Source organism: Haplochromis burtoni, unplaced genomic scaffold (genome assembly GCF_018398535.1).
Source record: "Haplochromis burtoni strain Fernald_Lab_line unplaced genomic scaffold, NCSU_Asbu1 Contig_283, whole genome shotgun sequence".
In the NCBI taxonomy this organism is placed as follows: domain Eukaryota; kingdom Metazoa; phylum Chordata; class Actinopteri; order Cichliformes; family Cichlidae; genus Haplochromis; species Haplochromis burtoni.
In genome coordinates, this window is record NW_024582644.1 from 54,673 (window position 1) to 70,871 (window position 16,199).

Sequence of the window (16,199 nt, forward strand, 5' to 3'; positions counted from 1 at the left end):
CAAACCCTGCCCCGTTTATTAGACAGCAGATCGAAGCAGACGAGCAGAACGTGGTTCAGCTGGTCACACAAAATCATCTGTTTTTATACTTTAAGCAGATCCCGCTGATCAGAGTAAACCATGAGTGTAAGTAACAGCATATTTCCCACAGGCAACACTTGTGTAATTACAGGCTGATCTAAGCCAGACCTACAGCAGCCTGTCTGGGAGCCTAACCTAAGGGAAAAACTCTGCTGGGCCGAATTACCTTGTCATCAGGATCTGATGGGTCGTTGATGATCTTCATACGGGGAGGCAGAGGGGTGTGGGCGTCTTCATCCTGCTCCTCCTCTCCACCACTCTGCATCCCAGACGTCTTAGACAGGATGTTGCCATCTCTGCTGATGACTCTCTGAGAGGAGACACACAGCATCAGCAGCTGGTTACGTACCACGTTGCTGGTCCCACTGATAGTAAGATACAACATGACTGTGCCATCTATGAGCCACATATCTTTTCACTAATAAAACAATAAAGTGGCAGCTGTTCCTGGAGAGTTCAGCTCTCTATAAAACCAGTCTGACATCAAAGACAGAGCTTATTTCATTTGCAGAAGCAATGACGAATCATAGGCTCTCGTGCTTCATGGTTCGGGCTTTTAAATAAACCTCGTTAAGCAGTCGAAGCTTATTGTTTTTCCAAATCGATTTATTTCTGTGGATCCTTTCACGGTGACACTCAGTCACGTAGAGGCTCAGAAACACTGATGTTATCATTTTTTTTGGCTAACACTGCGGATACAGGATAAAACGCATTCGTCCATCAGGGAGGGAGCCATGGCTGTGATCACGTTTGTCTGTGTGGGTGTTTTTGTGCGTAAGAGAAGGAAAAACTTTTCACACAAAAAGAGGAACCTCATCTATTTACCACCTGTTATGTGAATCATGTATATCTTAGGATAGCACCGACAGCAAAAGCTTTTTTGTCACATGCATTTCTGCCCCGGTTCATGATTTTCTGCAGTTTAAATAAATGACACTGTTGTGTTAGTGGAGTGTTACACCTCTCATCAGACAAAGTCAAACTTAAGACGAACAAAGTTTGAGAAAGTTTACTGAAACACGTGTGTCATATTTCAGGATAAATACAGATATATTGACATAAATGCTCACACATGTCTGCAGTCAGTTTGTGAGCGACAGGCCAATCAGGTGAAGCTGTACCTGTTTGCATCCCAGCACCATCACACGATCTCAGCACTGGGAATGTTCAGTGCTTCAGCAGCCACAGTGTTTGTAACACAGATCAGGAAACCACCCTCAGTGCTTACCTCACCAGTGACATCATCCTGCAGGGTAAGGTCAGGCTGACCCAGGTCGATGCTCTTCCTGATTTCCTCTTTTCCTGTTCCTGGCCCTGACAACAAGTCGCAGCCAGTCAGTCACAGAATCACTTTAACACTCAAACACACACAGATCTGAAGATGTGTCAGGCATTGTGCGCACGTCTTAGTTTTCCTCTGTGTGAGTGCCGTCAGCTGAACTGTGTCCTCTGCTGTCACAGACTTGTTCACAGCTTAAACCAGTTTCTCGTCACCAGCTGCAGCGGCTTTTCACCCATTCTGTGTTCATTTTCACCACTAATCAGTGGATTACTCCAACTTAACTTCTCCTCCCACAACACTACATTTGAGCTCGGGTTTTTGGACTTCGCTGTGTTTTCTGGTTGCTGGTCTTTAACTCCTTGTTTGGAGTCCGAGGGTCATTTTTACATTACACTCTCCAAACATCCAGCAGCACCTTTTCAAAGTTCTTCAAACATTGTCATTTACAAGTGATGCTATGGAAGCCCGTTTCCGCCACAAAAAAAAGGATGCATAACTTACAATTTCGAGTTACTTTCTCGAAATTTCGAGTTAATGTGTCGAAATTTCGATTTATTAAACTCAAAATTTTGAGAAAAGCAACTCGAAATTTTGAGTTAGCGCTGCCAATCAGTAATCTACGTGAATGACGTCATTTCCTCGTTACCCAGAAGCTGAAGCCCTCAGCTACAAATGCTACAGCTAAGCTACCGGTATTACATCCAGTGAATGCACAGATTGCTGAGTGTTTTCAGCCTGGCTTCAAAAATGATGAAATCCTTGTGTTATTGGCTGAATCACATGGCGTTACTATCAGCAAACGTACTCGCCAAAGCACCAATTTGTTGGGATCCGTTTTTGAGTGCGCGTTCCTCTGCGCCATATGCTTCCGGGTAACAAGAAAGCGACCTCATTCACGTATATTTTTGATTGGCAGAGCTAACTCAAAATTTCGAGAAAATAACTCCAAATTTCGAGTTATGGATACTAGCTGTTTTGTTTTTATTTAGTGGCGGAAACGGGCTCGCAGCTTACGATGCAGCTGCGAGCATGACAACGTTAAAAATAACTGAATGAACAAATGAAAGCAGCTTTAATGTAACTGAAACCGTGTTAGCAGGAAAGCTGCTGCAGTGTAATAACAAGCTAAAGGAGCTTCACTGTGGAGAGTGGGGGTGTTTGCAGCACATTAACATGTCATCATGACCGTTTCTGCCCCTCTCACCTGGCTTCTTCTGTTTGTGATTAGGAAGTTTCTTAACAGAGCTGCCACTGAGGCGGCGGACCGGACTGGTCAGCCACTTCCTCAGAGTGTTCCCAGAGCGTTTGGGACCAGGAGAGCTGGACTGCAGGGAGCTGAGGGACGGCTGCGGCTGAAGGTTGGCCACCGATTCGGTCTTGCCATCCGAGCCGCCAACAGTGTAGTTTTCTGAAAGGAGTCACACAACATATGATTTTTTAAACACACACCATCTGTTATGTAACCTGTTGCTTTGACTTCAGGCTGTGTGCTCAACATACTAAAGTGATGTGTGGATTTAAGCTCTTCAACACTAATCAGTAAGTTTACACTGTAAACAACGTGACAGGGCCGTGCACTCGTATCAGAACATTTTTATTAGTCCTGTATCCAGGTAAACATCTCATTGAGATTAAAGCCTCGTTTCCGAGGGAGGCCTGGCATCGTGGCAGCAAAAGTAAACAAACAAACATAAAAAGTCTTTCTTTGTCTGCAGAGTCGGTGTGTTTCTGGAAAAATATAAATCCTGCTCATCAATTTCTTTATGGTAAAAAAGAGGAACACCTGGCACACCTGGTCCCACTCTGCACTCAGCGTATACAGCTGATAGGGAGAAGAGCCCAGCATCATCCTGCAGTACTGACATTAATCCAACCAACACATCAGGTCTGCCTAAACGTCCTGGTCTCTGTGTTTGCACCATGATCCACACGTCACATCACCTGCACTCATGACCCAAGACTACAGTCATGTGAAATTATTTCAAATACTTCTGACAGCTATAAATATCTGCTGTGATGGGGACAAACGTGCAGGCACAGGAAAGCCAAGCTCTGTGGCAACGAACCCACTCAGAGGTCCAGATGAGCGAGTCTGTCACAAACAAGCATCTGTGCAGCAGCTGCCATGTCGCGCACACACACACACACACACACACGCTCCCAGGTGGCACTCATACTCCTCCTTCCTTTGCTGTGGTGTCACATTAGTCTTGATTTTAATCGGTGTTTGTCATTTCTATCGCTCGATCCAACTCTTCGATTTGAGCATCGAGGGTGGGGACGGGAGTCTAGGACAGTCGTCAGGGTCCACCCTCGGACAGGACAGCCATTTAACAACCATTCAGATTCAACTAAAGGTAATGTAGCATCACCAGTTAACCCTGCATGTCTTTGGACTGCGGGAGGAAGCAGACACATGAGACACGGGGAGAGTGCAAATTTGCCTGGATTCAAACCCACAACCTTGTTGCTATGAGGTGAATATAAATGAATAACATGGTCTTTTGGTTGTGCTTCCTGTCGTATTCATCTTGTACAGCCAGAAACATCAGACTGTGTGAATGACTTGAAGAATAAAAATCAGTCACGCGTCAGGAGTTGCTGCATCAGCTGCTCTCACACACACAGCTGGCAGCAATGGGTAGAGGCCGTATGTGCCAGATTCCCACAGGAGCTGAAGGAGGGTTAAAGGTCAGGGGTCTCCTGAGGTGTTCTGCTGTAGTATAGGTGCTAAGTTAGGAGTTTTTCTTCTTCCAATCTCTTATCTGGTATTTGAATGTGTCATATTTATACACAAGCAGGCTGTTTCTGGGCTGCAGACGCTAAAACATGTGACAACATGTCACAATCACAGATATTACATCAGACCTCAGTACGACCAACAGCGTGCAACAGCGCACACTAACATACACACTGCTGTTGAGTGTACGGTTCAGTGAGCACTGTGGATCAGGCTGAATGAAACATTCAATCTATTTGTAGATCTGGATCAAAATAGTTATAGTTTGGAAACAGAAGGTTGGGTGTGACGTGGTCATACATCCTCATACGTGCTAATGAAACCCAAGTTTCAATCTCAGAAGTTTTTGCTTCTCACGGCAGTAAAACACACAGGGTGTGGTTGCACGATCTGATATCCTCGTGTTGGTGTTGTTCCCAGATCATCATAGTAAATGTTGCTCCAGGATCAACATTGCAAGTGACCAATCAGAATGTTGTGACGTCATACTTTTGCGACTTCGGGAAAAACCGGCGTAAAACAAAAAACTGTACTTAAGCTGCGAGAAACCGCCTCTGTCCGCCGATCAACGGACCCTGACCCTAACCCTTTAATAAACAGTAAGCAGAATTGATATTGTCCTTGCAACATTGGAATTTCATAAATGCACGAATGGCTTGGCGCGCAAAAGAATAACGTCACAACAATGTGATTGGTCACTTGCAATGTTGAACCTGGAACAACATTTTCATGATGGTCTGGGAACAACACCAACACGAGGATATCAGATCATCCGGGTGTGGTTAGCCAGCCAGCTGCTCACTAACCACAAAACACTGATTGCAGTTCACTTCACAGCCGTGGTGTCATCAGGAACAAAGGTGTTCTGGCCGTTACAGCGAGATATTTGAAAGCAGCTAAAGCCATCATGTTTATTTTACAGCAAACGTGACTACATTTCAGCTCATTGTCCTGTGGGACAAAGATCTTCTTCCTGAAGTCACCCAGCGAGCAGAGACAGTGTGGGTTGGGGAGTGTGTACTGGAGGTTATTTAACTTGTTATTCGAGATAAATGTTAAACACAGGAGCCAAGGTCACCTGCTGCAGCGGGGCAGTTGTTTCTCTTTGATAGAAACGCGGCGGCGCTGGAACTTTGCTACGTTTATAGCTTTGGTCAGTGTGCGTGCACAAGCTCCACTCTGACCACTCATCACTGCTGTAGGATAACGAGCCCAAACGGTCACCTGACCTCGACCTCACTGAACAGTTAAGAGGACACTTAATGACATCACTCCAAGTGCTGTGGGGCAAAGTCAGTCATGTGTTTCTGAAGAGTCACAGCTCACCTCTTCACCTTTGTGTCTCAGCACAATCAGTGCTCGTCACTGGGTGACCTTAGCATGTGGTTAACCACAGAAACATGTTATGGACGCGCGCGCGCACACACACACACACACACACACACACACACACACACACACACACACACACACACACACACACACACACACCCCACCCACCCTCAGTGTGCTGCTGTCAGCTGAATAGTCAACAGGAACAGGTGGTAAAGGAGTATAACACACAGCAAACACACAGCAGCATGACAAAGAGAGAGGACAGATGAGCCTGCATTACAATTTATTCGGCATTTCCGTCCAGACTGTGTAAGATACAGCTAGACTGCTTCAGCTGTTTTTACATATAAAGCCGAGAACTTAAGGCCAGCTGAAGCAGAGATGTGCTAGTTGCTTAAATGCTAGAGCTCATCATGCACAGTGATGTTTCTAAAGGAACAAGGTTACTCACACTGGTCATGTTTTGCTTGGACAATGATAAAGTAGAGCAGCGAGTGACAGGAAGGCAGAGCAACAATGGTGCCAAACCCCAAGCAGAAAGACTAACCAGTCTACCTTAATGTCTGAAGATATTTTCTATTATATAAAACACTTTATTTTATTATCACCCTAAAATGTCATCATACTCAAATATTCCCAGCCCAAAGTTTAGTTTTACAAACAAAACTCGAATTAGCCAGTGATTATAAATGATTAACAGCCCCAGTAAACCAGTAATAATACAGTTGGGCCAGCATTCGGGATAATGGTGGGGACTACACAGAGCTGTGGTGTCGTCCTGATGGCCAAAGTCAGGTGAGAACTCACAAGGAAGTCATTGTTCTACAGAGAGACAGAGTGACTACTGTTAAAATCCCCATCACTCACTATATTTAATCATAGTCTCACACAAACACACACCTCAGGTCCTCCCAGTACAGATTAAACGAGCTGAAGCAGCAGAACAAGGTTTCGGTTTCATTCTTTGCCTCACACTGTGCTAAACACCACACACATTCATACTGTGTCCATGAATGCTTCTATTGATACAAAAGTACTAAAACTCAGACCCATTACACACACACACACACACACACACACACACACACACACACACACACACACACACACACACACGTCTCCTGTTATTACTCCACTTCCTGTTTTCTCTTGCTGAGCAGAAACTTCACAAAAACTGATGGCATATGATTTAACAGCTGAGCAGTGTTGGGGAGTAACTGAGTACATGTGCCGCCGTTACGTATATAAAAATATGAGTAACTGTATTCTGTTACAGTTACCGCTTAAAAAGGTGATATTCAGAATACAGTTACTTTGTTGAACTAAAGGGATTACACAGCGGTACTTTCCTGTTTCATAAGGCTATAGCCTCTATTTTTGGTAATTCCACGCCAGTGGAAACCCAAACAAAACACGCTACAGGCCCAAATGCCCGTGTCTCAATCCTGCGTCTCATAATGATGTGAAGAAATATTTTAAAAATGATTTAATATGAAGGCAACAGGCAGAGTGTTACAGGCATCGCCCTAAAGCATGCAGGGCAGTGTAGTCCGTGCTGCAGGGAGGATGGACTGTCATACCCGTTATGTGTCTGTGAGCGAGGGAGGGAGAGAAAGGAAAAGTACGAGCTGTCACGGAGCAGAAACGGGAGCTGGAAGCATGTAAATATAATAATAACCACTGCAGTCAAGCAGAGAGCCTGACGAGCCCAGCTGTGAGTAAGCTGTTAAGACTCGACTGTACACTGTGTTCGTGTTTTCCTCTGAAACAATAAGTACTGTTGGAGCAGCCTTTCAACGCCTCTCTCTGTCTCTCGCTAGCAAAGTTGACCCAGACAACAAAGTAAAGCTCGTTTTCAGCTACGAGCCGACACGAACCCGACGTATTAGCCAGAGGTCCCTTTACTACAGTTCCCAGCCTGCGGCTCCATGCCCTGCAGGCTGGGCCGTAGGGGTTTGGTTTTTAGTGGATCGGGTGGAAGTCCGAGACGGAGGGCCTGGCACTCCGATTCCCGGCTTCTGGAATCTTATCTTTAGTCTTATGGTGCTTTTGCACAGTATTTGAACCCCACTAATACTAATGTAGTCATCACCAGGAGCTGTTGCATAAAAACAGAAGAAAGAGACAAAAGTGTGCCATAGTTATCAGTTAAAGTGGGCCGGTGTGGCACAGCACCAGAACGACTGCAGGTGTCCATCAGTTTCGGTTGTGGTAACTCAGCATCCAGCTAGCTGAGACTGGTGAGCATAAAGGGAATAAGATGTTTTCACAGGTTGTTTCAAATGCAATGTTTCTATCGGCTCAACAAACATCAGCAAACACACAAACTGCTTGTGTGCAGTTTGTCGTACAGCGTGTTGCAGCCACAGGTCCAGCTGCTGTATTTTAAAGAGAGCTAACTTCACTCAGAGATGGAGAAAGAAGAAAGATGCGACAGGAAGAAGAGAGCTTAGATTCAAAGGGAAGGATGCTCAGCGGGGTTTGACAGTCCTCATGTTTTTAAACCAGATATTGGGTTTGTACATGTGACATTATGATTTTACATATTGTAAAACAAGCTGCAAAACAAACTACGGCAGACTAACTGTGTTGTGTAAAGGCTGCACTATGCAGGCAGTGCAGGATAAACAGGTTAGTTTGCTGTACTGATGGATTCAACTGATCTGAAATCTACTGGAGCTCTTAATAGAAACGACCTCGAGTTGCGTTTCTTTTCTTTGAGCCGTTGAATTGCACTTTCAGCTCTTCCCTACTCGTTCTCTGTAAAGCAAAGTCACCCTTTAAAATGTAGCAACAGAAAAGAGGCATTTTTTATTTTCCTTCTTTTTCTCTGCTGATCTGAGTCGAGCTGAGAATATTCAGAAAAAGTTTGTATCGTCATCGACTACATGACACTAATACATTAAGCTAACTGAACCGTCGAGGTTGGTAGAAACGTCCTTCAAAGAGCTACTTTTTACTTTGCTTTGAGGACATTTCAGAACATGTACTTGAATCAGTGCTTCAAATACAGAATATCTGTACTTTTGCCACCTCACATAGTTTGTGTGTTGCCTGTTCTACTCCCATCATGTGATTTTATCAATGACAGGAAGAGACACTAATCTGCAAAGACTTCATTCCTCTCATACCGCTCTCTAACCTGAACCCTTCTACAGACACAACTGCCACACTGACTGCTGCGTTCGATGTGAGTGAAATTCTGCAGCATTTAAGTGTCAAACACATTTGTGTTGTTTTACAACTTTATCTGGATTTTTCTTCGTCGTTGCACGATCAGGTTTTCTAAGACGGTCAAACTGCGAGTTTCTTGGCTGCAGAGCTGCAAAGATCATTTGATCTGTACACGCACAGATCGAGTGGTCAAAGCAGCAGCATTACACGACTGTACATCGCAGATAATTAAGTAAAGATCAGATCGATCCTCCCATAATGACTCAACATCTTTGTGTTGCATTAGACACTTTTACCCTGTCAGTGGAAATATCTACTGATTGACCGACAGCAGTACCATCAGCAGTGGAGCTCCACCCTTTCTTAAAATGAAGCAGCTAACGCAAAATCGTTTTCAGCCTTCTCAGTGAGAATGTGTCAAACGACAATGAAAAGAAAGCAGCATCACATCTGTCCAAACTGCACAATGTAGCGATTCATTTGTGACCAGCTGCTGACGTCACAGACCAGTCTTTTTTGGCTCTGACATACAGCACAGGACTGGAAATGCTTATGTTTTGTACTGGAACAGAGTCTGTGTCACAGCTACTAAAACACTGTCAAACTTTTTATCCACGTTGTTTGGGTCTTACACGCTGACAGCTCAGCTCAGGCTTTGTCAAACTGGATGAGCTGCACCAAAAGCATAAGTAGGACCAAAGGAGAACACAGTATCCAGCTTTGTTTAGCAGAAAAGCACCTCCTCCAAAATCGTAGTGACAGTCTGCGATGTCACTATCATCTGTACTCCTAATTTTAAAGACTCATTGGCTGAATGTGGCTGCAGCCATGTTCGCTTTTATTGAGCCCCAGATTTGATAAAGTGAAGATCTGTTAATGCTAGCAGGGTTGGTTGTAAAGCTGGCTCCAGAGACTGAGCAGGTGAATAAAACGTTAACATGTTGAAAACATCAAAGACAATGTTGCTTTTTTTACAGGTTTGTCAGTAAAATCATGTCTCAGTGAAAAAAGAGAAATAAAGCAGAAGCTCTGTGTGGTAAGCGAAGAGACTCTGATGCTCTTCACTGGAATTCAATTTCCATTTGATGTGTTTTACTACGAGTGTTTCTTGTCGTATCTGGGAGCACGATAAGCCCACAACAGATCCTTCACTTCAGTTTGCTGCTCACGCTCTCTGAAAACATGGAATTCAAAAAATCTGTCTACCGTCACTACTCAGTCATCTCTGTCACCTCCATTTGAACCAGATATCTACTCTTTCATCTCATTTCAAATGTATGAATAAAGTCAAAGTCGAGTCAGCTGTGTTTGCATCATCAATGAGACAAACCCATCAAACAGACGAAGCGAGGCTTCAACTTCAGGTTGGACGAGACGAAAACATCGAATCTCAGCTGATGAAGCAGCATAATGTTGCCTCTGTCCATTATCTCTGCTCAGAGACTGTGTGTGTGTGTGTGTGTGTGTCCCTGAGGATCAGAGTCGTTTCCTGCTCATTTTCAGGTTTAATGGCCAAAGGACAGGACGCAGGATCACTTTAAGACCCCAGAAGTCAATTATTTAGTATTTCCACAGTGAATGAGGAAGTGTCTTTGTGTGCATGTGCCTGTGTGTCTTAAAAAAAGGACGGCATAGGAGTTTCCTATTTCCTTACAAGAGATGAGACAGTTTTCAGATTCTGGTGTCCTCAACAGTTAAACTGAGACACGGGGCCCTCTGCAGCCGCTGAGACGGCCTGGACCGTGGACCGCAGAGCTGCGCGTCTCTGGGATGTAATGCGCCCGTATTATTTGAGTGGCATGTATAAACCTGTTAAAATAATGAACTGGAACTAGTGTGACCAGTTCGGCTGCATGCCAATCGGTGCACTCTACACAGTTTTTAACATGAAACTCAAAGGCTTGTTAGGCCAAAGTCCACAGTGTGTCCTCATGCACACACACACACACACACACACACACACACACAGTGCAGCGACACACTGATTGCTCAATCGAACACTTGACTTTCCAGACAGACAAGAAAGAAAGTGGTCTTTCACACTCTGCCTGGCTGACACACGGCTTCCTTTTGCACTCTTCATTTTCAATTCAAATCAGTTTCCAAAAAGACTAATTTCCATCATCTGTCCACAGGACTTATTCAGTCACTCAAATCTGTCAAAATCAACTAATCTGTCTCTCACACACACACGCACACACACATAGAAAACACGAGCCAGTGTTCAGTGAGTGTTCAGTGAGCCTCACAGAAGTCCAGTGTTGTGTGTCTGTGTCGCACCTGTGCCGTTGTAGCAGCAGCAGCAGCGGGAGAGGACCCATCCACAGCAACGGCCGACTCTCTTCATTCTTGCTCACACACACATCCTACACTCACACACAACCTCAGACACACCTCCCTCCAGTACGTCCGACTCGGTCGCTAACCAGTTCGTCAGCTTGTTCCTGGGCTGAGTGTGAATTTCAAGAGTTTCGAGTCCTCACTGCCCAGATTCAGCAAAGAGAGAGAGTTTTAGTAATGTGGGAGGAGGAGATGGGGGAGGAGCACATTCTCTGTCTCTCTCTCTCAGACAAAGTTGTTCAGTTTCTCCCTCTACCTCCCCTCCCCACACGCTTCGGCTCAAAGGAATACGAGTCCCTGTTAATTATTTGAGCGGGCACCTTCCTCGTTGTGGAGGGCAGGGACTCCACAAAGACACGGGAGTGTGTTTGATTCAACAATGTAGCAAAAACGTCTCTTTGCATTTAAAAAGACGAGACGGCTGCCTGGTATGTGAACATTCACCAGCAGCAAACAACATGTCCTGTACCTAAGTGACAGCAAAAGTTCCACTGACTCCTGACGTCCCAGTGCCTACAGTGTGGGAGTGTGTCCACTGACAGCACTCATCAGAACTGCAGAGGCTGCTGGCACAGCTAGAGCCAAGCAACTTTATTATTAAAATTAACTTGCATTTATTTTCTGATCTTCCTTAGTGGGTCCTCTGCATCTGAATGAGCAGAGGACTGTAAACAGCTTCCTGCTGTGTGTGCACTGCAGCAGGTAAGCACGCGCACTTAGCCTAGATAACGTGCTTTCACCAGCACCTTTTCCCTGCAGTGTCCCATTTTGTTCATCTTGTATATCTACTGTCGCTACGCAGCAAAAAGCAAAGAGAATGGAACGATGCTGCAGTAAAGTGCCAGTTAATTATTTTCAAAAAGCTTTCAGAAAATGGAGATAATCAAGACAACGTGACAGAGATATAAACTGTAATGTCCCCACGCTCTGTGTGTGACAGGACGACACGTTCATGAATGCTGTAAAATCTTAGGTACCTTAGACATTCAGTGTTCTTAAGGGCAAAATTAGTTCTCAGGAGAACTCAGTGTTTAAGATCAGTTCAAGGAATTTTCCAGGAATGGAGGAGTGCCCCAAAACAGTCTCTAATGTGATGCGTCGCAGCTCTCAGGTCCTCTGATGTCCAGCAGGTCTGACTTTCAGTTCAGTTAACATTAAACCCACACTTTCTTCACAGTCTTTCAGAGGACAAGGAGACCTACTTTACAGAGCAGTCACAAGACTCGAGACACACAGAGGGAAGCTTGAAACAGCTCGGCGGGACTTAAACGGGTTAATGAGCAGTTTTGACTGATTTATTAACAAACTGATGATTGTTAATGACAAATCCATCAGCTTGTGGCTGCTTTTAATTCTCCTACTGTGTAAGCAGACAGGTTCAGTTTAAGTCACATGATACAGGAGGAGTCTGCATTGGAGGCTGATGATATATTTGTCTGGACCTACTCTGGAAAAGTCAGCCCCACCGTCCTGGATGGGAGCGCCTCCTAAATGTGCTATATTTCCATGTGTAGCGGCTGCAGTTGGCCAATTTGCATCGCTCCGCACAAATACAAAGCGCCCTTGTCATTTTCTCGAAAGCAGGAAACACTGTGGCTGCAGCAGGCAAATCAGCTGATTCTGTGTCTGTGTGAGTGCAGAGCTAAGCTCCTCCGTGGTGTCCGCGAAGCTGGAAACAGACCGTCAGGAAGGACGGATATAGAAGGAAACCAAACTGCTGTGACTCAGTGCATTACTCCCATTTCTCCTCAGCACACACAGAGATAACCTGGGACAGATGCAGGAAGAAGGCATTCCAGCAGCTCCACTGCTCCCCCTGTAGGACACACATCAGACTGCAGGTGGAAGGATGGAAAGCTGCACCGACAGGATGCACAGGAGAGCTTCTTCAAATTTTGATGTTGCGTCCCACGGCTCACAGAATTTCACCGTCTTTGTTCTTGGCAAAGTTAATGGGATCATTTCATCATTCACATTATCAGTCATCTCATCTCTGTCAGACATTACTGCTCAAGTTCACAGCAGAGACAACAGGCAGGCTGCCACTGTGGGTTACAGCAGGACAGAACAGATGTTTGCTTCGCTTTTAGAGCCGTTACACATGCAGGATCATCCTGGATCATAAACGCACACACTTCAAATTCAGACATGGCAGTAACAGAGAAATGAAGAGCAGCATTTTGGAACGTGTTTGAATTACACTCACAAAAAACAATCAGTCAGTGAGCACACTTCCCCAAACGGGGTGTCAGAAACACCAGAGTGACTTTCCAAAACTAACAGGCACACTTTCCATGTTCCCTCCATGTGCTCGGGCTGTGTGACAGCCTTCTGTGAGAGCCACACCTCGCCCAACAAAAACAAAAGCACAGTTCTGCGCAGTATGACTAATGTCCTCATCTCACCAGCAGAGGTCAGCACAGACCAGCTGTGCCTCTGTCAGCCTGGTTAAATATAAAGACCAGTGAAGAAGATAACATGTCATTGTTTTAAATTTACTTTATTTTCTTTCCTTTTGCCACAGTGTTGCCAGGACTCACATATAAAGTTACCAAAACAAAAACTGTGCATAAAGACATGCAAGAGATTAAGAATTGAGGATAAGTAGGAGATTTAAGGCTGCTTAGAAGCTGATCACCCGATAGTGCATATTTAATGACAGATTTTTATCCTTCGTCTTGGTTCCTCCTCAAAAAGCATTGAATACGAAGATATGTGACTCGTCTTCCTACCTTTCCCTGAACTGAAGAAACAGTCCATCTCCACACTAGAACGTGAGTGGGAAACACAGAGGACAGACGTGGGAACCAGTCCCTCCTGCGGTGGGCTGCGGTCAGTGGTTCGGACTAGACACCATCCGGGCCGCTCACTGGGCCGCTCCAACAGCTCCACTGTCTGACCTGGAAGGTGGAGAAGATAAAAACTATACTACAAGGTATGGAAGACAGGTCGAAGATTTGAATACTAAATGTTAAAGAAAACAAAAACAGAAACTTGGATTTAGCTCAACCTAAAAGATGGATGAAGCCTCCACATCTGAAGACTGAAGCAGTGGTTGGCATTTAAGGCCTTTATCTCTGATTTTAAGTGTCACTGAATAAAGGATGAAGTTTATTTTTTCACTGATGGTCGGACTAAAATAAAACCACACAGCTGTTTCCTTTACATATTAAAATAACTGCCCAGAGCTTTCACCACAGTGAATCTGAATAACAGACTCGCGTCCCAGGAAGAGCTCATTAAGAAATGTGTTATGTGGACCTGTGTGTGTTGTATATAAAGTTTGTCCTTTAAGACACGTGAGCTCTGAGTGTGGGGGATTAAATCTATGTATGAATAAAACACACCTGTGCTGACAGACATCTCTGTGCCGCATCCTGCTGCAAAGTCCTGGAGAACGACAGTCAGCTCACATCCACCGGAGAGCTGCAAACAGACGACACGTGTCACACGTCAGATCATCAGCAGTTTAACAGTCGAGCTTCAAACTGAGCTGTGTTCAAAACACACGTTCTGTGCACAGTTTTCACTTTCAGGCATCTTATCTGCATTTAAGCTTCTGAAGAATCCGCTGCTGGTGTCAGAGAAAGAGAAATGTAATCCAACCCTGAGCCAGGACCAGCATCAATCCCTGTTTACACCATAAACAGCAAGAGGAACTGGAATTCAGGAAAAACAGGAAAAACCAGGACAACCACATCCAGTCCTGATCTTTCTTCTTTACATGCAGAGAGAAAGTCATGCAAGTTCCAGGCTAGCATCAGTTTCTGGTGTTAGAAAAGGGAAGGTTCTCCTTCCTGTTTATTATTGTGGAATAGACGGCGCAGAATGTGCACAAAGTCAGGAACAAGGTGCCACAGTCTGGCAGAGGCAGACTGTGGGGGGTGAAGAAGCTGGACCCAACACACGCAAAATAACAAGATGTAATATTAACTGAAAACGAGCCGTTTATTGAGGCTGATCTTAGCAAAGAAAAACTCAATCCGAACCTAAACTGGGCGAGCCAAACATAACAAAACATGAACACAGAGACCTGGCATGGACACAAGGTGGGACAGCAGACGCTCGGACCAGGCATGAATGAACACACACAGACCAACAGCACACAGGAGGTGAAGGGGAAGTGGAAACACATGGGGAAAACAGCTGACACAAATGAACATAATGACGTCACAGTAGAAGAGTAAAACTAAACACAATGAACACAGGAACACGTGACCTCTTCAAAATAAAACAGGAAACATAATGAGACAACAAATGACGCGCAGACATGAAACACAGGGGAGACTTAATACTGATCGTGACACAAGGTCAGAGAACTGCTCCGTGTAAAAACCTGAACCAAGGTTGTTCTCGTTAAAAGTCAAAGACCAGCTGTGCACTCATAGAATGAACTGAAATCAAATTAAACACACAGGAAATACATTTGTTTAGTTTCTGTTGTTTGTAGAGACCAACTAATCTAAAGTGGACTGAAACAAAACCTCAAAATGAAATAAGACTAAAAGCTGAAAGCAGCGACCTGAATGAACTGGACCAAACTGTGCGATGACTCACTGATACACTCAGTGTATCATAACTGTGTGAGCAAATTCTGCATCAACTACCAACGTCACGCAGTGGTTGTGTTATCAAAGTTAATAAATAACAGCAAAGTCATCCACAATTGGAGCCATAAAGTGTTCCCGAACCAGATTATTGCAGCGGCTTCATGAAGCTGATGTCGTGCTGCAACAAACCATAAATGGAAGACGAACTGCTCCTCGATTAAACGTCCGCTGCTGAACTGAAACCTGCTCATTAACAGACAGCTAGAAACAATCTGATCACTGCCAGAACTTAGTGACACTGTCATTATTCATATACTTCAAGGTGGCGAAACTCATCATTAAGAGTACGGGCGAAGAAAATGTTAGCTTTATGGGGGAAAGGTTCAGGAATATTTGACTCCTTAAAACTTTACAAGGTTAAATGGACTTGACTGCTACTCAGATGGATCCACTTTCAGGTTTCTGGGCTGATCTCACCTGGACCCACATCATCACCACCCTGGTTGCACTTCCTCCGTGTACTGAGGGACAACAACCTGCACCAGTAGCTGGTGCTGGTCCTGCACAGAGGGTAACTAACACCACCCAGAACATCAGTGTCTGCCCTCTGCCACCCCTGGAACATAATACATACACAATCCTTTTGTGTATGTGCAACAACTAGAGTCATGGTGCCACGACAATAACTTGGTCTTAA

The 16,199-nt window shown here is 44.7% G+C and overlaps 1 protein-coding gene across 4 annotated transcripts in view; it reads right to left on the reverse strand.

The window, feature by feature from the left end:
- LOC102291285 (kalirin RhoGEF kinase) overlaps window positions 1-16,199 on the reverse strand; it is a 158,979-nt gene that overhangs the window by 13,289 nt on the left and 129,491 nt on the right. For all 4 annotated transcript variants that reach the window (XM_042227835.1, XM_042227834.1, XM_042227836.1 and 1 more), the window contains exons 40-44: window positions 14,300-14,378; window positions 13,685-13,852; window positions 2,568-2,771; window positions 1,310-1,395; window positions 248-391 (exon numbers count right to left, since the gene is read on the reverse strand). In XM_042227835.1, coding sequence (XP_042083769.1) covers window positions 248-391; window positions 1,310-1,395; window positions 2,568-2,771; window positions 13,685-13,852; window positions 14,300-14,378 — 681 coding nt within the window. The remainder of the gene's footprint in view (window positions 1-247; window positions 392-1,309; window positions 1,396-2,567; window positions 2,772-13,684; window positions 13,853-14,299; window positions 14,379-16,199) is intronic.